This window comes from Aotus nancymaae, unplaced genomic scaffold, assembly GCF_030222135.1.
Source record: "Aotus nancymaae isolate 86718 unplaced genomic scaffold, 86718_ANA_hifiasm-v0.15.2.pri h1tg000053l, whole genome shotgun sequence".
In the NCBI taxonomy this organism is placed as follows: domain Eukaryota; kingdom Metazoa; phylum Chordata; class Mammalia; order Primates; family Aotidae; genus Aotus; species Aotus nancymaae.
Window position 1 is genome coordinate 25,553,841 of NW_026988467.1, and position 23,541 is coordinate 25,577,381.

The window sequence follows — 23,541 nt, forward strand, 5'->3', positions numbered from 1 at the left end:
GATGACATTTGATATTCAGTTAATTACTGTAGTGTTCTGGCGAAAGTGAAATTTTTCAAAATAATCTTACGGTATTTGAGTTTAGAAATTTTAAAGTAAATATGGTTAAATTGAATTGGCTCTAAGAACCTAAAAATAAGAGAGTAAGGAAAGTTCCATACTCTTAACTAAAACCCCTTTGTAGCTAGAAATCTTCAGGCTTTGTTTATATTTACCTTGAAATTTTTCATGCCAGTAAGCATTTTATGTGTGGTTCTCCTTCCTTTCTGTTACATTTTCAGGCTAACTTATTCCATTTGTTTTATGTTTTCTGGGAGTGTTTATGTGGATACAACACCTTATATATATAACAGCATTAAAGACATTTGATTTTTCCTTGGAAAGAAAGAGAATGGTTATAGTGCGATTGATCTGAAGGTCACTTACCTTACAGCCTCAACTAGAGACAACATAATGGAAACTTCAAAGTAGGCTTACGTGGTACTTGAAGAACTAAGACTGATTTCATAAAATCTATGCATGGAAGTTGTCCAGTAAAGTGAAGCATTAGTTTTATTCTTTCTTAGCATTTACTCTTTTTTTTTTTTTTTTGAGACAGAGTCTTGCTCTGTCACCCAGGCTGGAGTACAATGGCATGATCTCGGCTCACTGCAATCCTGGGTTCAAACAATTCTGCCTCAGCCTCCTGAGTAGCTGGAATTATAGGCACCCGCCACCACACCCAGCTAGTTTTTGTATTTTTAAGGTGATCCACCCGCCTTGGCCTCCCAAAGTGCTGGGATTACAGGCATGAGCCACTGCACTCTGCCGCATTTACTCTCTTCTTTCTTTTCTTTTCCTTTCCTTTCCTTTCTCTTTCTTTCTCTCTCTCTCTTTCTTTCCTTATCCATCTCTTTCTTTCTCTTTCTTTCTTTCTTTCTTTTTTTTGTCTTTGAGAAGACTCTTGCTTTGTCACCTAGGCTGGAGTGCAGTAGCACAATCTTGGCTCACTGCAACTTCTGCCTTTCAGGTTCAAGTGATTCTTCTGCCTCAGACTCCCTAGCAGCTGGGATTACAGGTGCCCGCCACATGCCCGGCTAATTTTTGTATTTTTAGTAGAGACAGAGTTTTACCATGTTGACCAGGCTGGTCTCAAACTCCTGACCTCAAGTGATCCACCTGCTTCAGCCTCCCAAAGTGCTGGGATTACAGGCATAAGCCACTGTGCCTGGCCACATTTACTCTTTAAACAAAATTTTAACACACTTGGCTATCTGGTTCCTGAATCAATGTAGATTAGCCAATAGCAGATTAGAAGAAGAGACATTGGAAGATGCTTGTTAGCAGGCCACTCTGATGTCAGCAAGAAATCTGAGTTAACTCTTCAAATGAGCAAACAGGAAACCTAATAAAGGCAGATACAAAAAATAAAAAAGCACAGTATTCAGATAGCTTTCTGGAATAACTAATCATCCCTATAGACTTTAGTAGCCCTTGAAGACATTAGCACTGTGTAGTAATTGAGGTTTGTAATGATAACTTAGATCAATAAAGGCTCAATTGTGGTCTATAGATCTAAAAAATGAAACAAGGAAGCATATAATCCATTTCATAAAGATTTTCATCTAGAATGGCTAAAATAATACACTTTGACACTTTTTCTTTCTTTCTTTCTTTCTTTTTTTTTGAGACAGGGTCTCACTCTGTCTTCCAGTCTGGAGTGCAGTGATCACAGCTCACTACAGCCTTGACCTCCTAGGCTCAGGTGATCCTCCCACCTTAGCCTCACCACCCCATACCCACCCCTACCCTGCCCCTGTAGCTGGGACTACAGGTGTGTGCCACCATGCCCAGCTAATTTTTTGTATATTTTGTGGAGATAAGGTTTCACCATGTTGCCCAGACTGATTTTGAACTCCTGGGCTCAAGTGATCTGCCTGCCTAGGCTTTCCAAAGTGCTAGGATTTCAGGCTTGAGCCACCTGAAATTTCAGGCTTAAACTAGCCCACATTGACACTTAAAGGGAATAAAAATTCTGTGGAAATGAATTTTTTTTTGTTTCATATCTTCCTCATTGATGCTCAGTAATTATTGATCCAATAGTATATTTTCTGGGAGGGCCCAGAGTCAGATGATGTATTTTTAGAATATATCCAGACATCTTTTAAGTATATGCCTGAATTCACTAGAGAAGTAAAGAATGTTTTTTCATCTTCTTAGAAGAAGATGAAGATGAGTAAGAGTTTGTTTATTTAAAAATATCTTTGAATGAGTTGCTTCAACGGTATTAGTCACCGTAGAAATGACTTAAATTAAAAACCAAGTTGTTGAAAACAGCATGATCACGCTGAGTGACATTCCTGATTCGCTCAGTATGACAAGTTTTTTTTTTGTTTGTTTGTTTTGTTTTTGACAGAGTCTTGCTCTGTTGCCCAGGCTGGAGTGCAGTGGTGTGATCATGATTCACTGCAGCCTTCAACTCCTGGGCTCAGGCACTTCTCCCACTTCAGCTTTCCATGCAGCTGGGACTACAGGCTCATGCCACTATGCTTGGCTAATTTTTTCTTCTCTCCCTTTAGTAGAGACAAGGTCTCACTATGTTGCCTAGGCTGGTCTTGAACTCCTGGGCTCAAGCAATCCTCCCACCTTGGACTCCCAAGTGCTGGGATTACAGGTGTGAGCCACTGCAAGCCTTCATAAAGTGTAGTTTAAGATCCAAACAATTTCAAGAGGATAGAGGAAGAATTCTGAAGAAACTCTTTGATAAATTTTAAATTACCATTTTTATCTGAAGACCACATTGGTGATTATCCTATTCTAGAGGTGCTAATTAGTGTACTTAAATTGAGTTAGAAAGGAAAGATAACTTTCCTGTGGTTTTGGGGGATTGATTTTTATCGGGAAAGAAGCTATTTTCTAGCATAGTTCTGAAACTTTCATACTTGAACATATTTTCTTTCTGTCTGAAAGAATGTCACTAAATTCTGTTCTCTGACTAGAGAAGTAAAAGAGTCTGTTATCCTTTACTTTTGTTTTTTCCCTCTTTGTTCTCCTAATCTAAATGGTAACTCTGAGTTTATAATGTAGCCCTTCCCTGGTGTCCATGGGGTTATTGGGGGTGGGGAGAAAGAATATAGCCTTTAAAAAATAACCCATTTATGTAACTATTTTAATGTCCCTTTTGTTTATTTTTATTTTTCAGAGGCAGGTCTTGTTCTTTCAACCAGGCTGGAGTGCAGTGGTGCAGTCATAGCTCACTGCAGCCTCAAATTCCTGGGCTCAAGCAGTTCTCCTGCCTCAGCCTCCCAAATAGCTATGACTACAGGTGTGCATCACCATGCCTGGCTAATTTTTTAAATATTTTCTGTAGAAACAGGATCTTGCTATGTTGCCCAGGCTGGTTTGGAACTCCTAGTCTCAAGTGATTCTCCTGTTTTGGTCTCCCAAAGTGATTATAGCTGTGAGCCACTGTGCCTAACCCCTTTTGTTTTCTTTCTTCCTTCCTATTTGTAAAATCTTAGCATTGGTAAGGACCTGAAAATTCAGTTAATGTAAGGGTACCCCCCCAACCTTTCTTTTTTTTTTTTGAGACGGCGTTTCACTTTTATTGCCCAGTCTGGAGTGCAATGGTTGCTCACTGCAACCTCTGCCTCCCAGGTTCAAGCAATTCTCCTGCCTTAGCCTCCCAAGTAGCTGGGATTACAAGCACGTGCCACCATGCCTGGCCAATTTTGTATTTTTTAGTAGAGATAGGGTTTTACCATGTTGGTCAGACTGGTCTTGAACTCCTGACCTTAAGCGATCTGCCCACCTCAGCCTCCCAAAGTGCTGGGATTACAGGCATGAGCCACCGTGCCTGGCCTGTAAGGACCCACTTTCTAGAAGAATCCTTTCTCTGGCGTCTGCAACAGATGAGCATTCAGCTTGAATGAATATTTTTGGTGATAATAAGCTCACTATTCCCAGGCAGCCCATTTAATTATTAGGAATTTCTTCCCTTTATTTTATTTAGATGAAAACTATGTCTTTGTAATTTCTGTGGACTACTTAATTCTGCCCTTAGGAATCATGTGAAACTCAGCAGCTCTTGAAATTTGTTAGAGCAGCAATCATACCCTGCTTTGAATTCTCTTTTTCTAGTCTAAAGGTCCCAATATCATTCATTTATTTTATCACGGTTTCAAATTCCATCATCTTCTATCTCTGACAGATTCTTTCTCTATAAAATAGATTGCCGAGACTGAATGTAAGATTTAAGTTGCAGTATAAATACTGAGAACTGAAGGACGTTTACTGTCTACAATCTTCTGGATAGAGAATCAGATTCAGGAGGTCAGAGAATTAAGTTTGTCTTTCTCACTAGAGTAACCCCACTGCTTACCATAGGAGTGCTCTGGTCACCTATACATCTAGAAATACAGATAAAGATTGTAAGCTGTTTTAGAATTTCATTTCTGTTGGGGCATGTTCAATCAAGGCATTAAGATCCTTTTTTGTGTGTGAACTATTGTCAAATTGGGTAACTTCCAAGGGTGGAGGTTGGTGAGGTAGGCAAAAGCCAAATAATTCCAGGATGTAGTTTAAGTGAGAAGTGAAGAAGACTCATACAAACAAAATAGCAGTAAAGAAGCTGAAAAATAGATTGGTTCTAAATATATTTTGGTGGTAGACTGTATAGGATTAACAGATGGATTTGATTAGGAAGGGAAATAGAGAACGCTAAGAGAAGGATAGCACTTAGGATTCTGGTTTGAGATGCTGGATAGTATGATTGAGCCACTTATGGGAATAGGAAAAACAGAATTAAGAATTTAATTTTGGACATATTTTATTGAGATACTTTCAAGATATTTATCTCTCTTCTCTTTTTATTTTGGTTCTTTTTCTTTTTCTTTTTTTGAGATGGATTCTTGCTCTGTTTCCCAGGCTGGAGTGCAATGATGCGATCTCAGCTCACTGCGACCTCTGCTTCCGGAATTCAAGCAATTCTCCTGCCTCAGCCTCCCAAGTAACTGGGATTACAGGCATCTGCCACCACACCTGGCTATTTTTTTTGTATTTTTATTAGATACAGGGTTTGACCATGTTGGTCAGGCTGGTCTTGAACTCCTGACCTCAGGTAATCCATCTGCCTCAGCCTCCCAAAGTGCTGGGATTACAGGCATGAGTCACTGTGCCTGGCCTTATTTTGGTTCTATTACCATTTATCGAAGTGGGCCAAGGGAGGTATATTATAAAAATGGCTTTAGGCTCAGATATGAAACTGTGTGGGTTAATGAGAAGTGTGCTAGTGAGAATAAGCTAGAGAAACTAAGGGCAGCAGGAGTTCTTAAACCTTGGTTGCAAGACTTTTCAAGTTTCTCTGCTCAGTATTGATTTCAGCTTCCCTAGGGATTCCCATTGTGAATATTCACTGATAACCTGAATTTACCCAGTCATTTGTTGAATTTCCCTCTGTCTCTAGCCTCTTCTGCCTCCACTTTATCTTCTTCCCTACTTAAAAGACTTCAGTAGCGATCAGGAATCAATTCCTAACAATTTAGCAGGATATTCAAGTCAATTCATAGTGTTTCTTTGCCTGTCTCTCCCTGTCTTATTCCATCTTCATGTACACTCTGGAAAGAGTAAAAAGAGAAGTATGTACATCAGCGGCAAACTTGAAACTGGTAGAAATAGAGGTAGTCTTGGCCAGATTGAATAGTGTGTGTATAACTTCTCAGTAGATAGGGGTTTTGTTAACAGAAAAGCATCTCTGGGGTAGAAGCATCTGAAGTATTGTGTTTTACCGAGACAGAAAGTAGCCTCAGAATTTACAATAGAATCATCACCATGTTTAATGGTTTCATTAGCGTATGACTCTACGATCTGAGCAGATTTCTTAACCACTCAGAGTTTGTTTATTTTCTGGGAAATGGGAATGTCTACCTTGTAGAGTGGTTGTAAGACATGTAGAATAATGTGTGGCATTTAGGTACTCAATAAACCCTAGCTGCTATTATTGTTGCTGTTGGAATCTAATTTTTTTGTTTTTGAGAGATAGGGTTTAACTTTGTCACCCATGCTCGAGTGTGATGGCAGGATCATGACTCACTGTAGTCTTGACCTCTGGGGTTCAACTGATCCTCCTACCTTAGACCCCAAGTAGCTGGGATTACAGGGGCATGTCACCCCACAATTGGCTAATTTTTTTATTTTTTGCAGAGACAAGGTCTTTCTATGTTTCCTAGTCTGGTCTCAAACTCCTGGGCTCAAGTGATCCTCCTGCCTTGGCCTCCCAAAGTGCTGGGATTACAGGTGTAAGCCACTGTGCCTGGCCATGGAATTTTAAACAGTAGCGCTATTCTAACCTTATCTCCCCCTACTGCCCTATTGTAGCCCTATTTCAACTAGTCTGGAAATTCTTGCTAGTTTCTTTGGAATTACAATATTCTTAATAATACTGGTTGTCATGCACGGAATTCAATTTGCCCATTGCACTTCAAGTCTCTTTCTATTGGCATCTATGCTCCTCCCTCAAAGCATTATTTATTTATTTTTTGAGATGGAGTCTTGCTCTTTCGCCCAGGCTGGAGTGCAGTGACACGATCTTGGCTCACTGCAATCTCTGCCCACTGGGTTCAAGTGATTCTCCTGCCTCAGCCTCCCAAGTAGCTAGGATTATAGGTGTGCACCACCACATCCAGCTAATTTTTGTGTTTTTAGTAGAGATGGGGTTTTGCCATGTTGGCCAGGCTGGTCACAGACTCCTGACGTCAGGTGATCTGCCCACCTTGGCCACCCAGTCTCCCTGGGATTACAGGTATGAGTCACCGCACCTGGCCCTTTTTTTGTTTTTCTTTCAGAGAGCTAATTTGAAGAGTAATACCTAGAATTAAATCATCAAACTTCATCCCTGTAATCATAAAGAAAATTTTGTTAATGCTGCCAAACTGCGAGGTTTTTGTGAAGTTTTCCACTCAAGAAGCATTAATGGAGCACTGACTCAATGTTACAGAGATGTAAAAAAAATGATGAAAGATACCATTCAGTCTTTTCAGTCTGCTCAGTATGTTTTTTTTTTAAAGATCTGATTTGTCTGAAATTAACAGACGCACACTTTTAAAACAAGTGTATCTTTGATATCAGATGGGGTGTAATTCATAGAGTTTTGAGGATTAGGATTGAGATGGAATGGTAACTCATCACTTTTTCTGCAGTGTTGTAAAGATTCTTTTTTTGTTGGTTTGTTAAAATCAAAAGGCCTCTTTCTGACATGGATACCTACTTTCAGATTTTGTATCCAGAATGAAAATAGTGTCATATACATAGGAAGAGCCTGTTTGTAGAGCATTTATCCTGTTTTTGCTGCTTGACTTCTTTGTTATCTTTTCCTCTGGTTACCCATCCTATCATCTGTAACGTGAACTTGACTGCATGGTACAACTGATTTGTCAGGAGATTTATTTGAGCTTTTAATAAGTGATTCATAGGATTTTTTATTTTTGCAATTTATTTTTTATTTGTTTAATTGATATTAACCTCAGAGCTAACTGAAAGTACCAGCAAGCTTTATCAGTTACATTTTATATTCTCTCTCTCTCTCTTTTTTTTTTTTTTTTTGGCTCTTATTAGTAGCGTTGCTACCCATATGTATAGGGCTGGAAAGAATATGGATGCAGACTCTCCTTAATTATTCATTTTAATGTTTTTTCTTGTATAGATTGAGTTGTAGCATCTTTGCTAAATACTGCATTGTTTGAAATCTTGATTGTTTTCTAGCATTTAATGTCTGGTATTATCAGAAGTTGGCTTCAGTATGTTCCAGTATGAATTCTGGAACAATTCATAACAAACATTCTTATGTTTAGCTTGTTTTTTACATATGTCCCATTATGTGGCAAAATGTCTCAATTCTGTACTGATAGATATTATCCTCTAACTCTTCATATGTCTTAATTGGGTTTGGATCATAATCCCAAAAGATACAATCCTAAGCACCATAATCCTAAATGTTAAAATCCTGAGAGATCAAAATCTCTGAAGTCTAAATCCCTGAAGTCTAAAATCCCTAATGTCTACAATCCCCAAAATTACAATAATAGGGTAGTTGCTTCATGTTAGGCAGAACTATTACTTTGTTGTCTTTATTTGGAAATTAAATATGGTTTAAGGACATGCATATAGATTCCAAGTTGACAAGAGGTAGACTTACAGACTTAATTTTTGAGGTGTCAATTTGACTGCATTAAGGAATACCTAGAAACTGGGTAAAGTATTGTTTTCGATATGTTCTGTGAGAATGTTTCCAGAGGAGATTAGTGTGTAAGTCTTGTGGTTTGGGTGGGGAAGATCTGCCCTCATTTTTGGTGGGCACCATCAAATTGGCCTGAGGGCACAGAAAGAACAAATACAGAAGGAAAGCGTGTCTTTTAGAGCTGGGACAGACTATTCTTCTGCTGCCTTGGACATCAGAACTATAGGCTTATCAGCCATTGATTGCAAGGACTTATACCACCAGCCCCCTCAGGTCTTGAGTCTGAGAGTTACACCATCAACTTTTCTGGTTCTGAGGCCTTCAGTCTTGGACTGAGCTATGCAACTGGCATCCCAGAGTCTCCAGCTTGCACACAGCCTGTTGTGGAATTTCTCAGCCACCACAATCATGTGAGTCAATTCGTCTAGTAAATCCTCTCTCTCCTATATCTATATACATATCCTATTGGTTCTATCTCTCTGGAGAACCCTGACTAATAGAGATTTGGTATTAGAGAAGCCGAATGTCATTCCTTCTTACTGTATTCCTTACAACACAATGAAAGATCTGTGAAATTGTTTCCTCGTAGAAAGGCTGTGATAAGTTAAGTATATGAGGCTAGTTAATGGTGAAAGATAAAAGTTTGAAGGCTAATGATTATTGCTTCTGTGAAAGCAGAGTGTTGCTTAATTGCAATGGCCAAACAATAACCAGACTTTCAAATGGACTGCATATACTTACAAAATTTGTAGACAACAACCACTCTCTAAATGTAAGTGCAGTGAGTATTTCGAAGATCATACAAGAAGTGAAAAATGGAGGCAAAAAATACAAGAAATCTCCCCTGCCAAATTATTCAATTGTGTACGAGTACTGCCCCTTCACACACGGTGCCATACTTGCCTTTAAAAAACACCCTTCATTACAGAATAAAAAGAATTTGACAAGCTCAGTGACCTTCTGAACCAAAAACACTTGCCGATATTGAGGTTCCTCCATTGTTGCAAAACATGTTAAATGGTGAACTATTCTTTTTTTTTTTTTTTTTTTTGTGAGACGGAGTTTCGCTCTTGTTACCCAGGCTGGAGTGCAATGGCGCGATCCCGGCTCACCGCAACTTCCGCCTCCTGGGTTCAGGTAATTCTCCTGCCTCAGCCTCCTGAGTAGCTGGGATTACAGGCACGCACCACCATGCCCAGCTAATTTTTTGTATTTTTAGTAGAGACGGGGTTTCACCATGTTGACCAGGATGGTCTCAATCTCTTGACCTCGTGATCCACCCGCCTCGGCCTCCCAAAGTGCTGGGATTACAGGCTTGAGCCACCGCGCCCGGCCTGGTGAACTATTCTTAATTAGGGATTGGCTGTTGAAGAGGATAGACTTCTTATATTTACCACTAAATCTAACATAGCAAAACTAGCACATGCTTCATTTTGGCTAATGGATGGTACTTTTGAAACTGTCCTGTTTTGTTGTCATTTTTTTAATCACTTGTATACAATACATGCCCCCATTAAATCAGAAAATTCTAGAACATATCCATTAGTTTATGTATTAGTGACTGGAAAAAGTGAAACACCTTAAAAATGCTTATTTGAAGATTTGATAGACTTGGCAGAAGAAAATGGATTTTGATTGAATCCTCAAACTATAATGACAGATTTGGAATGAGGTGCAATCAAGGCTTCTAAAAGTGAATTTGAAAATGTTACAAATAAAGTTTGTTTTTTCCATTCAGCCCCAATGCATTTGACAGGAAATTTAGATGAGTGGATTGGCCACACAATACAGCAAGGATGAAAGCTTCAGTTTAAAAGTGCATTATGGCAGGCTTACATTATCCCAGCAGTTTGGTAGGCTGAGGTGAGAAGATCACTTGAGCCTAGGAGTTTGAGACCAGCCTAGGCAACATGGTGAAACCCCATCTGTCCCCAGAATACAAAAACAAATTAGCCAGACTTGGTGGTGCGTGCCTGTAGTCCCAGCTACTTGGGAGGCTCAGGTAGGAAGGCGGTTTGAGCCAGGAGATGGAGGTTGCAATGAGTTGAGATTACCCCATTGCACTCCAGCCTGGTCCATAGAGCTAGACCCTGTCTCAAAAAAATAAATCAAAAAAAAATTTTTAAGTGCATTATGATGTCACTAGGGGAGAGTTGAGAAAAAATAAATAAAAGCACATTATGACTGTGTTGGCTCACTCCTGTAATCTCAGCACTTTGGGAGGCCAAAGCAGGAGGATTCCTTGAGCCCAGGAGTTTGAAACCAGCCTGGGCAACATGGTTAAACCCCATCTTTACAAAAAATATTTTTAAAAAATCAGCTGGGCATGGTGGTGTGTACCTATAGTTCCAGCTACTTGGGAGGCTGACATGGGAGAATTGCCTGAGCTCAGGAAGTCGAGGTTGCAGTGAGCTGAGATTGTGCCACTGTACTCTAGTCTGGGTGGAGTGAGAACCTGTCTCAAAAAAAAAGTGCATTATTTTCATTTGTAAAGTGCATTGGTATTCCTTCCAGTGATGACATTCCAGGGTGCTTTCTTTTTTTGTTTTGAGATGGAGTCTCACTCTGTCACCCAGGCTGGAATGCAATGGTGCAATCTCAGCTCACTGCAACCTCCACTCTCTGAGTTCAAGCGATTCTCCTGCCTGAGCCTCCTGAGTAGCTGAGATTACAGACATCCACCACCAAGCCCTGCAAATTTTTGTATTTTTATTAGAGACGGGGTTTCACCACATTGGCCAGGCTGGTCTCAAACTCCTGACCTCAGGCTATCCACCCATCTCAGCCTTCCAAAGTGCTGGGATTACAGGTGTGAGCCACCGTGCCTGGCCTCTAGGAGCTTTTTATAAATTAAAGCTGCATCTGTCTGAAGAAGCTGAAGTTACTGACTGATTCAAAAATAATTGTGTGCACAGTAGGATAAGAAGACACACGATGTTGCTGTTCAATCACCAGTATTGTTTCTGCCAAATTTGTGGTCTGCATATGAGTGCATGTGAAATGGATTTCTGCATGCCTAAAATAACATATAAGCATGGCACAAAGGATGGGAAAATTTAACAGGAAATGCTCATGTCCATGTATGTCAAATCATAGAATAATTTCAAAAAGAGCAGCACCGGCCAGGTGCAGTGGCTCACGCCTGTAATCCCAGCACTTTGGGAGGCTGAGGCGGGTGGATCAAGAGGTCGAGAGATCGAGATTATCCTGGCTAACATGGTAAAACCCTATGTCTACTAAAAATACAAAAAATTAGCCGGATATGGTGGCAGGCACCTGTAATCCCAGGAGGCTGAGGCAGGAGAATCTCTTGAACCCAGGAGGTGGAGGTTGCAGTGAGCCGAGATTGTGTCACTGCACTCCAGTCTGGATGACAGAGCAAGACTCCCCAAAAAAACAAAAAACAAAAAGAGCAGCACCATGTGTAAAATGAATGTGAATGTATTCTCTGAGAAGAGCCATGCTCTACAAGGAAAAAAGCAGCTATTCATTGCAGTCCAAGACTTCAAAATATAGTTAATGATTGTGAAAGTCTGCCTGCTCTTATGGATTGCCTCTGCGCAATTGCCCATAATCTATCACTGTAATATACTTTTTCATATGTTGAGTTTTCTTTTTAGTTTTTAAAAGCTTTCCCCCGACTTTTTCAAATTGCCATCATTTTTTACAATTTGCTGTATTCTGTGTTTCATCTTCACATCATTTCCATTATTGAAGGTATAAATTGTGTAAAGCCTTTTAGAGAGTTCCAATGTGTTTTATGCATTATTTGCAAATTTGGCTCCACAAGGTGCATTTTCACAACATTGACTTCGTGTGTAACATTGTACATGTATGTAAAATGCTCTTTGGGCAACTGTAAGATGTGGTGGTAACACATCATGGTTTTTGATTGATCTTAAGACTTAGGTTGTTTGTCATGGTATTTCAGATGACTGCAGTTATATAAGCTATTTTTTTTTATAAATACACCCTGTCTGCTCATAACTTATACCTGTATGACTGTCGTTAGTATACCTGAGTGTTTATGCTTGCAAAATATGAATGTTGTTTTTGCCTATTTTGTCATGTAAAGTGGTCTGTGAAGTGTTCTGTTGTGTGTGTTTTTATGTTTCTCAAGTAAATCCCCGTGTAAATAAGTATCTTTTTTTTTTTTTTTGAGACAAGGTCTTGCTCTGTCACCCAGGCTGGAGTGCAGTGGCACGATCTTGGCTCACTGTAACCTCTGCCTCCTGGGTTTAAGCAGTTCTCCCGCCTCAGCCTCTCAAGTAGCTGGGATTGTAGGCACCTGCCACCACGCCTGGTTAATTTTTGTATTTTTAGTAGAGACAAAGTTTCACCATGTTCGTCAGACTGGTCTCGAACTCCTGACCTCAAGTAATCCACCCTCCTTGGCCTCCCGAAGTGCTGGGATTACAGGCGTGAGCCACCGTGCCTGGCCACTTTTCACATTTTATATGTTGCATCATTTGCTTCTTTCATTAATTAACAAGTATTTGTTGAGCATTTGTTGTGTCAGGTATTTCTCACTGTTCATACTCTTCTAAGAGCAGCTTTTTACAGTCTTTAATTCTTAGACATTTTGAGGTACATTCCCAAAGTGCTTGTAATAGTGGTTTTCTGTGCTTCCTACTCAAAATGTGCAGAGTGGGCCAGCAGCATTGGCAACATCTTAATAGAATTATAGACCCCATTCCAGACCTATTGAATTGGACCCCTTATAGTAAAGACCTCTTCATGGGAATTGTAACAGGCGTACCTTGTTTACTCAGCCATCACTCTCAACTCCTCATGGGAGGGAATGTGCGGGTGAATGAGGTGGGAACTGGAGTGCACAAGCGCTGGAACCAGTTAGCTGCTTTGGTGCTGTCAGGACCCAAGGCTGTGCGGGCCCGTGCAGTATCCAGGAGGTGGTATCTGCATCCCTTGAAGCCTCAGAGGGCGTGTTACAGTGCTCTTTTAGCTTTTACATCTACGGACAGCTTAAGTGTTAGCAGCTCAGTGGGCCCTTTGCCATTTCTAGTGAGGGGCTGCCCTCTCTTGAAAAGGCAAAGGGCCCACTGAGCTGATAACAGTGTGACAGCCTATTGTATCTGCACACGTGGCTCCCCTGCTCTTGTCCGGCGTCCGGGAAAAATGAGGTCACAGGAATGCATTGAAGGATGGTAAATACGGGGGATTTTATTGCCAGTGAAAGTGGCTCTCAGCGGGATGGGGAGCTGAAAAGGGACTGGTAGTGGTTAGATAGTCTTCCCCTGGAGTAAAGCCATCTCCAGCTGGATTCTTCTCCGAAGTTACACCATCAAGCTATCCCTCCAAAGTCAAGCTGCTTCTCTTTGGCATCCAGCCATAGTTCCTGACGTCCAGCTGCTTCTCCTCTCTGCCTGCTGAGTCTGGGGTTTTTATAGGCACAAGATGGGGTAAGGTGGGGCCATGAATAGTTTAGGAAAAGGCAACATTCCAGCAGGAAAACGGGGATATAAGTTCTCACTTTGGGCTGTAGTTTCAGGCTTTTCTGCTTGAGGGTAGGGTTTCATCAGAGACGCGTCCTTTTCTGCCTAGAATTTCTCTGCCCCGCTGTCTTTATCAATAGTGGTTTGCCACCTACTAGCAGCATGACCCAGGGGGAGGTTATTCTCTGAGTTTCAATTTTCCTCAGCTATAAGATTACTGATTCCTCTTTCCTTATAGGATTGTTGAAAGGCTTATTTGAGATAATGTAGATAATGCCTGACATGGGGCCCAGCACAGAAATAGTACCCAATACACATTTGCTTCTTTCCCTTTTCACTACTTTGTTCCATGTATATACGATTATTCTAGGTTTAGCTCATACTTTAAATAAAAAATTTTTTAAATTTTTCTTTCATTTTACTGGTTAAAGTTGAAACAAGAATGTAAACTCCATGATGACATAGACCTTGGCTGTTTTGTTTACTGTCGTGTGTCTAGCACCTAGCATCAGTCCTGTGCTAGGTGCCTGATAAGAATTTGTTGAATGAATCAATTAGTATCATGCATTTGAAGTAAATTTACTTGAGTAAATTTAGAGAATGCCTTTGCAGTTTATATTTGTCAGATGTATTCAGTGAAAGCAATTTATTTTTAAAAAACTTAGTGATTTTTGGTTTTTTTTTTGAGACAAGGTCTTGTTCTGTCACCTACATTGGCATGGAGTGGCATGATCATGGCACACTGTAGCATCAGCCTCCTGGATTCAAGTGATTCTCCTGCCTCAGCCTCCCAAGTAGCTGGAACTACAGGCACATGCCACCCATGCCTGGCTAATTTTAAAATTTTTTTATAAATACGATGTCTTGCTATGTTGCCCAAGCTGGTCTTGAACTCCTGAGCTCAAGTCATCTTCCTGCCTCAATCTCCCAAAGTTCTGGGATTACAGGTGTGAGCCACCATGCCCAGCCCCCAAAAACCTTTATTAATACCTATTTGTCAGATACTATTCTAGGCATTGGGTATACAGTGATAAAAAGAAAAAAAAGAGTTCAAGGTTTGTATTCTTGTGGAACTTACGTTTTAGTTGGAGAGAGGGAAGAAAGACAATAAACTGGTAAACAAATATGTTAACAAAATAATTGCAGATAATAAGTGCAGTAGTCCTGTGAGGGTTTCTGGGGGCATGAAGGCCACTACTTTTAGCTAGGTTATCGTGGGGAGGCCTGGTAAGACATAAGACAGTAATGATATGAGGGAGACTAGCCTTCAAATAGCCATGAGGAGAGCATTGTAAATAGAACAGCACATGTGAAGGGCGTGAGGAGGGAATGAGCTAAATATATTTTGTTCATTCATTCAGATTGTTAACATCCAGATAAAGTTACTTCACTTAGGCTGGTCCAGTGCAGTGGTGCTTGTAAGGCTGGTTGCCTCGCTGGGAGCTCAGACATACCCCCCGCCTTTTTTCTGAAAGCTCGGACGTGCTCAGGTTGTTCCCTTTTCCCCTTCTCGCACAGCCTGCCTGGCTTTCCCTTAAAGAACCCAGTATGCAAGTGGGGTCTTGTGATTCTAGCCAATAGCAGCCAAGTCTTTCTAGCCAATAGCAGCCAAGTCCTGTATGCAAACAAAGGCTTGTAACCTTACCCAATAGTAGTCCTGCTCTCCCACAACCAATCGAGCTCCTTCATTCCCTATAAAATCCTACATCTGAGAGGAGTCCGTGCGACTTCTGTGGCCCCTCCTGTCGGACCGCAGAACCTCGCCTGGGAGGCTGAATAAATTCCTTCATATTGGATCTTCTTGTGTTGGCCTCAGTTTCTTCTTTTTAAACTCAGCAAGAACCCAAGAACAAACCTTACAGTGCTTACAACCAATTGATCACAACCAGTTACAGATTTCTTTGTTTCTTCTCGACTCCCACTGCTTCACTCCACTAGCCTTAATTTTTTAAAAATTACTTTATTTAAATAATACAGAGAATATGAGAAGACAATGTAAATGCTGCTCTGTGAGTGATGGGGAGGAAGTACTATTAATTATGGCAATGAATCAAAGCATAAGATCATCAATAGTCGACTTCATTGCCCAATGCTTTCAAAGTCCCCACGTGTGTTGGTTATTCTTTAGTAAAATAGGTGTGACAATGCTCGTTGGCTGTTATTGTGAGGCTTGACTGATAATACTGGGATTTTGAGATCAAGAGGCTAAAGGCCAAGAAGTTTGAAATATATTATAAGGTCAACTGCCTGCTTTCTTCTCCTTCCCTACGAGTGAATCAACACTTCCTAAGTTTTTCTTCTCTATCTCACTTCTCTATTGTTAGTTTCACTTCCTACTCTTAAAAATGCTGAGCTTTTAAAATCATATTTATCAAAATCATATTCATCAGGAGGAAAAAGAGACTGAAAAGCTTAAAATGGGATACCTCTGAGAGAGGGTGTAATTTGGAATTATAACATGAAAACCTAAGGAAATTTTTTGCAATTATTTCAGCTGTATACTTGTCATTGATGTTGTCTAGTCTTATAAGAAACTGTCAGAATTTTACTTTTGCAGTTTAATAGAGAAGTCTCTGCATTCTAAGAAATGTAAAGAAAAAGAACAATAAAGACTTGGGGAACTTTTAAATTTCATGATCTCTTGAGGTGTAGAAAATTTTGCAGGGAATAATTCCTATAAATCCTACACCTTCAGATTGATACCCTCAAAGGACACTAAACACAATCCTTTTTAAAGGAAGGATAAAACTGTATTTACTATATACAATTCTGAGCATTGGATTTAATATGTGATGCATTTCACTAAGGTGGCCTCAGTGGGTACTATTTTAAACTACTCTCTCTATATGCATTATCTTTAGTGACTCAAGACATTAATATTTTATTCAGGATGTGTAGATATTTTTGTACTTTAATGGAAAACCTCATGTTTAATGGGTTGGAATTCTGTTTGTTGGCAATTGAATACCTAAGTATATTAATTTTTTAAGTTTTGGGTTTTGCCAACAGTAATGTGTTTTGCTCATAAGAGCTGCCCTTTTCTGTCTTCTTTTTAACAGCAACATCATGACAACAGAGAAGAGTTTAGTGGCTGAGGCCGAAAACTCACACCACCAACAGAAGGAAGAGGGCGAGGGAGCCATAAACTCAGGCCAAGAACCTCAGCAGGAGGAATCTTCTCAAACAGCAGCTGAAGGAGATAATCAGTGTGAACAGAAGCTGAAAGCTTCTAATGGAGACACTCCTACACATGAAGACTTGACCAAGAACAAGGAGCGGACATCAGAAAGCAGAGGCCTTTCACGACTGTTCTCCTCGTTTCTTAAAAGGCCCAAATCTCAGGTGTCCGAGGAAGAAGGCAAAGAATTAGAGTCAGATAAAGAAAAAGGTGAAGGAGGTCAGAAAGACATAGAATTTGGAACCAGTCTTGATGAAGAGATCATTTTAAAGGCCCCAATTGCAGCTCCTGAACCTGAACTCAAAACAGACCCATCTTTGGATCTTCATTCATTAAGCAGTGCCGAAACACAGGTAAAGATTTGTGGATATGGGAGGTGGGCATAAGAAAGGCAGGTTATATACTTTATTTTTCATTTAAGAGTATTTGGTTTTATTTCTTACTGGTCGACTTAGGCATTGATAGTGATAAGTAACATGAAGCTTTATGGTTTCTACTCTTTTTTTTTTTTTTTGAGTCTTGCTCTGTTACCCAGGCTGGAGTGCAGTGGCGTGGTCATGGTTCACTGTAACCTCCACCTCCTGGGTTCAAGCTATTCTCCTGCCTCGGCCTCCTGAGTAGCTGGAATTGCAAGCGCTGGCCGCTGATGCCCAGCTAATTTTTATATTTTTAGTGGAGATAGGGTTTTGCCATGTTGGCCATGCTGGTCACAAACTCCTGACCTCAGGTGATCTGTCCCCCTCAGCCTCCCAAAGTGCTGGGATTACAGGCATGAGCCACCATGCCTGGCCTATAGTTTTTACTCTAAAGAAATTAATGTAGTCATTGGAAACTTACTTTTTAAAAAGATACTTACACTTTATATGTTTATGTAAAGGATTTTGCTATTTTGCCCAGGCTAATCTCAAACTCTTAGGCTCGAGTGATCCTCCTGCCTCAGCCTCCTGAGCAGCTGGCGTTACAGGTGTACACCACCATGCCTGTCTGTTTACTCTTTATAAATGAAAGAACAGAAAAGGAAAAAAAGTATCAAATGAGTGTGTTCAGCCCACATATCACTTTATTATAGTAATGGGACGAATTGAAGATTTTTAATGAGAGAGGAAAAGAAAATGAGGTAGTTTAGAGTTCATTTTTGTGGAATTAATAGGAACAGGATAGTTATCAGCAGATATGGTTCTTTTACATAAATCTTCCTAAAAGCTGTGTGATGAATTCAAGCCATCTGGAGGATGTGATAGATTTGAGTCATGTCTGCCTTATTTCGGTCATCTTCTTTATTAGATCATGTTACCACAGAGTGTAGATATAAATGAGGAAGTCTAGTTCTTTCTGTTACCTGTGTAATGTATATTAGTCTGGGGCCTTAATTGTGCATAGCATTGTTAAGCTAAACACGAGTTATGAGTCTGTTTATTTGTCCAAAAAAATGGGAAAACATTAGTACTGTAACTTGGACTGTTTTCTAAGAATCTCATTCATTTTCAGCCTTACTATTACAAATTAAGAATGATTTTCAAAGTCTTCTTATTTCTGAAGCATGTGAACATTATCTGTGTTGTTAAAAGTATAAGTCCTTTTAGAACTCTGACAGTGTTAGGAGGATAAAAAGTGTAAGTCCTACATGTTTCTATTATAGGTCTGAGATTTGGACTCCATAGTTTTTTTAGAGTCTTACTAGAATATTATGTGTATTTCTAGAACTATTACTTGTATATTCAAAGTGCTGAGGGTAAAATTTAGGATAAAATTATAATTACACACTTGCTACTAGTGAAACAAGGTTGAAAGCAAGATTTAGAGGGTTTAAATCAAAGAGAAGTGACACTTTTCACTATCAGTTTCCTTCTCTGTACAATGGGGATAATAATATTCACCTCCTTTGGGACTGAAAGGATTAAAAGAGAGAAACGAGTGAAGCTCTTAAAACATTGCCTGGCATTTAATAAGTACTCAATGAATGTTAGCTAGTAAATAATGTTAGCTAATAAAGGCAAAGAAACCATACTTATCTTAATACCATTTTATTTTAGGAATACCAAAAGAATTAAATTATCTTTCAGGAAGCCTGGTACTTTCAAGAGTTTTAAAAATTCCCTCCTTCCCTCCCTCCCTCCCTTTCTCCTTTCCTCCCTCCTTTCCCCCCCCCTCCCTTCTTTCCTCCCTCCCTCCCTACCTCCTTTCCTCCCTCCCTCCCTACCTCCTTTCCTCCCTCCCTGCCCTTGTTTATTTATTTTCTTCTTTGTTTCTTTCTTGACAGGGTCTCTCTCTGTCACCCAGACTAGAATACAGTGGCGCAATCATGGCTCACTACAGCCTCAGCCTCCTGGGCTCAAGCTATTCTCCCATCTCAGCCTCCTGAGTAGTTGGGACTACAGGTGTACGCCACCATGCCCAGCTAATTTTTAAAATTTTTTGCAGAGACAGTCTTGCTTTGTTGCCCAGGCTGGTCTCAAACTCTGAACTCAAGCAATTCTCCTGCCTCAGCCTTTCCGAGTGCTGGGATTACAGGTGTGAGCCACTGTACCTGTCCTCAAGGGGTTTTTAACTGCTTTTTTCTCCTTCAGCTTTATATAGGGGAAAATCCACATCTTGTTTTAGACATTTGAATTAGAACTTGTCTGTATTGTCTAAAGGTCATAGATCTGTACCCAAGCTGACATAGATGATGGACAAAGTTAATTTTAGATTTAACTGAAATCTCATTCATTAAGATTTAATTCAGAATTGAATAAATTGTCCATGGGTGCTTGTCTTCATGTGGAGAAAAAGAAACGATATTGTTAATAAAATTTCAAGGGGATATTATTTAAAGTAATGAACTATTTTAGGCCTTTTGGAAACTAATATTTATAGTCAAAACCTTGTCAGAACTTCTATATAAATGTATATATATTTATATTATATTTAAGTATATAATATATATAAATGTACGATTATATCAGTCTTCATCTAGAGTAGCTTGGATTTTTTTTGGAAGCTTATATAAATTTTTAATGTTCATTTATTTATTCATTCAACAAATATTTATTGAAAACCTACCATTTGTGCTAGGTCTTAGGCAGAATGTACCTTGGTAAATAAAAAACAATAAGGTAAAGAGGTTTAAAATCATGGATTTGGGGGCCGAGCATGGTGGCTCATGCCTGTAAGTCCAGCACCCTGGGAGACTGAGGCAGGAGGATCATTAGAACCCAGGAGTTTGAGACCAACCTGGGCAACATGGAGAAACACCATCTCTACAAAAAATAAAAAAACTAGCTAGGCGTGGTGGCTCACCTGTAGTCCCAGCTACCTGGGATGCTGAGATGGGAGGATCACTTGAGTCTGAGAGGTTGAGGCTGCTTTGAGCCATGATTATGTCACTGCACTCCAGCCTGGGTGACAGAGTGAGACTCTGTCTCAAAAAAAACAAAAACAAAAACCAAAACAAATTATGGATTCTGAAGCCAGACGGGTATGTGACTTATTAATTGTATGATCCTAGACAAGTTACTCTCTGGCATCAGTTTTACAACCCTGTCGGGCAGGTGCTATTATCTTCCCTCTGTCAAGTGGGTATATAGTAACAGTACCTGCCTCACAAGATAGTTACAAGGATTAAGTTCATATAAGTAATTTTCTTAGAATAGTAACTGGTCCATTGTAATTGTTGTTTAAATGTTTGGTATTATTATTATTACAAAACAGACATGATTTCTACCCTTGTGGACTTTAGGAAACAAAAAAGTAGTAAATAAAAATAATTATTTATTGTAATAAGTTATGAAGGCACCAGAATACTGATATGAAAGACAGTAGAGTGGGCATAGATAGGATAGCCCTATGAAGGGCCTCCTTGAGGTTGCAGTGAAAGGGTGTATGAGAGATGGGAAGGAGTCTTTTAGATTACCTCCAGTATTTAATGCAGGAGTCAAATAATTTAATCTTTTTTCCTAATTGTCAACCACATATTCTTTAAAAAAATTTTTTTTCCAACTGTTACACAAAGAAGTAACATATTCTTTTAAAAGAAAAGAATTAGTGGGATTTAGTTAAAAATTTGTCAGTGGTTTTGTTGTGTTGAAAGTAAAAGTAAAAATGTATGCCAGAAATGTTGTCCTACCCATCGGTGTTATTTCAGGATGATTTAAGATTGCACCAGGGGAGTCTTTGTTCGTTGAATTTTCTTTGCATTTAACATTATTAATATTGGGTAGAAAGGTGTTAACTGATAGTTAAAATTTTTAGCCTACTACATATGTTTGCTTAATGATGTAAAATTGGTCCTAAGCATTTCTCTTAGAATTAAAATTAATTTAAAATTTAGAATATGTAACAAATCACATCTTATTTTGCAGTTTGTAAGGCTACCTTGCTAAAATTGAGGAGCATGGGGAAGAGACAATAATGTTTTGTTAAACTTTAATAATAGCATATAATATCATGGTCAGGAAGAATATATAATGCTGAGAGCAGTAGATTGGTGTCCTCTGGTTTACCTGAAACCTTCATTTATTGACTTGATGGGATTCTACCTGAGAAGGTTTTGTTTTGTTTTGTTTTGGTTTGGTTTGGTTTGTTTTGAGATGGAGTCTTGCTCTGTTGCCAGGCTGGAGTGCAGTGGTGTGATCTCAGCTCACTGCAACCTCCACCTCCTGGGTTCAAGGTGATTACAGGCATGAACCACCACACTTGGCTAAGAAGTTTTAATAATAGCAAAGTCTGTCATCATATGGAGGATAATATTTTTTATAGAAAAGTAATTATTTAATATTTATGTCACCTACATCTGTTTTAATAGTTTTTCTTTAGTTCGTGCTTTTATTGGTAAGATTATTATAGGTAAAAGCATATACGGTATGTTTTGTGAAATGTCTTTATTACTGACTTGGTGATGTCATGGATATGTAGCCTGCTCAGGAAGAACTCAGAGAAGATCCAGATTTTGAAACTAAGGAAGGAGAAGGACTTGAAGAGTGCTCCAAAATAGAAGTAAAAGAAGAAAGCCCTGAATCAAAAGCAGAAAGAGAATTAAAAGCTTCCCAGAAATCGATCAGAAAACACAGGAACATGCACTGCAAGGTTTCTTTGTTGGATGACACAGTTTATGAATGTGTTGTGGAGGTGAGTACATTTTCATTTCCAACAATCAGAACTCTTACAAGTTGTTTCATCTAGAATTGGGTAAGTTGTGATTTTGCCCGTGATAAGACTCACCCTAATGATTATTTCTTTTTTTTGTTTTTTTTTGAGACAGAGTCTCACTCTGTCACCCAGGCTGGAGTGCAGTGGCCCAATTTTGGCTCACTGTAGCCTCTAAATCTCACGTTCAAGCAATTCTCCTGTCTCAGCCTCCCAAACATCTGGGATTACAGCCGTGTGCCACCATACCCGGCTAATTTTTTGTATTTTTAATAGAGACAGGGTTTCACCATTTTGGCCAGGCCGGTCTTGAACTCCTGGCCTCAAGTGATCTGCCTACCTTAGCCTCCCAAATTGCTGGGATTACAGGCATGAGCCACTGCATCCGGCTTCTAATGATTATTTCTGTGGATGGAAGTATTAATGGTGATTTTCTGGAGGTAGGGTTATGGGAAGATTATGAGTAAGTCTTTAAGCCCAGTAGATGCCATTTCTTAAAATTTTCTACTATTTTCTGAAAGAATAAGTGATTGAATCAGGATTGAAGAATATCTGAGTTATTCATTTATTCTTTTTGCTCCTTCAGGGCAAATTGAAATTTTAAAAAAATTATATATTTTTCAAACTAGAACAGTATTTGTTCATTATGGTGTGCATGATATATAAGCAATTGTTGTAATTGTTAGTGGTAACAGCTTTTATTGACAAAGGGTATAATTCACATATATGTGCAACAAATTTATTTATTTATTTATTTATTTATTTATTTATTTATGTTTTTGAGACAGGATCTTGCTCTGTTGCCCAGGTTGAAGTGCAGTGGCGCAGTGATAGCTCACTGCAGCCTCAACTTCCTGGTCTCAGGTGATCTTCCCACCTCAGCCTCCTAAGTAGCTGGGACTACAGGCACACACCACAACACCTGGCTAATTTTTTTTTATTTTTGTAGAGACAAGGTCTCACCATGTTGGCCAGGTCACTCTCAAACTCCCAGGCTCAAGCAATCCACCTGCCTCAGCCTCCCAAAGTGCTGAGATTATAGGCATGAGCCACTGCGCCCAGCCTTATTTCTTAATCAAATTATTTATGTGCAAATGCAAATATATTCAAGCACAAATCATCTAAAATATTGTGCTATATTTACTAATAGGTATTCTCTAAGTTTTAAAAGTGAAATCAAGAAAGATATAATTATACCTTGAAACAGGTACTCTACACCTAACTAGAGACTTAGGGTCTGCCTTTTCTGTTTCTTGCCCTAATTTAGAGATGGGGAAAGCTATTTTACACTCATTCTTCCCATTCAGACCCAGATCCAGATATGAGTCTCATATATGAAGCCCTTGGGGACAGATGTGATTTAGAATTCAGAATATTTTGGATTTTAGCAAGGCAATAAGTATATATCCTGCATATTTTATAATACACCCAGCAGTGTCTGTAGTAGCACCCACATGATCAAACATAGTATTTCTATGGCAAAATATATGAAGATTCATTCTAAGGTGGATAAATGAAGATTATAAATAGTCTCTTCACAGTTCAAGTCAAAATTTGCCATCTGGATTTTAATT

General features: G+C 39.4%; 1 protein-coding gene across 33 annotated transcripts in view; it reads left to right on the plus strand.

The window, feature by feature from the left end:
• Positions 1 to 23,541, plus strand: part of EPB41 (erythrocyte membrane protein band 4.1) — a 224,210-nt gene that overhangs the window by 75,631 nt on the left and 125,038 nt on the right. For 31 of the 33 annotated variants that reach the window (XM_064363574.1, XM_064363576.1, XM_012439839.2 and 28 more), the window contains 2 exons: positions 16,725 to 17,196; positions 21,737 to 21,949. In XM_064363574.1, coding sequence (XP_064219644.1) covers positions 16,732 to 17,196; positions 21,737 to 21,949 — 678 coding nt within the window. In that variant the 5' untranslated portion in view covers positions 16,725 to 16,731. Of the gene's footprint in view, positions 1 to 16,724; positions 17,197 to 21,736; positions 21,950 to 23,541 lie in introns of those variants that run through there. The other 2 variants (XM_064363585.1, XM_012439840.2) reach the window with 1 other exon arrangement.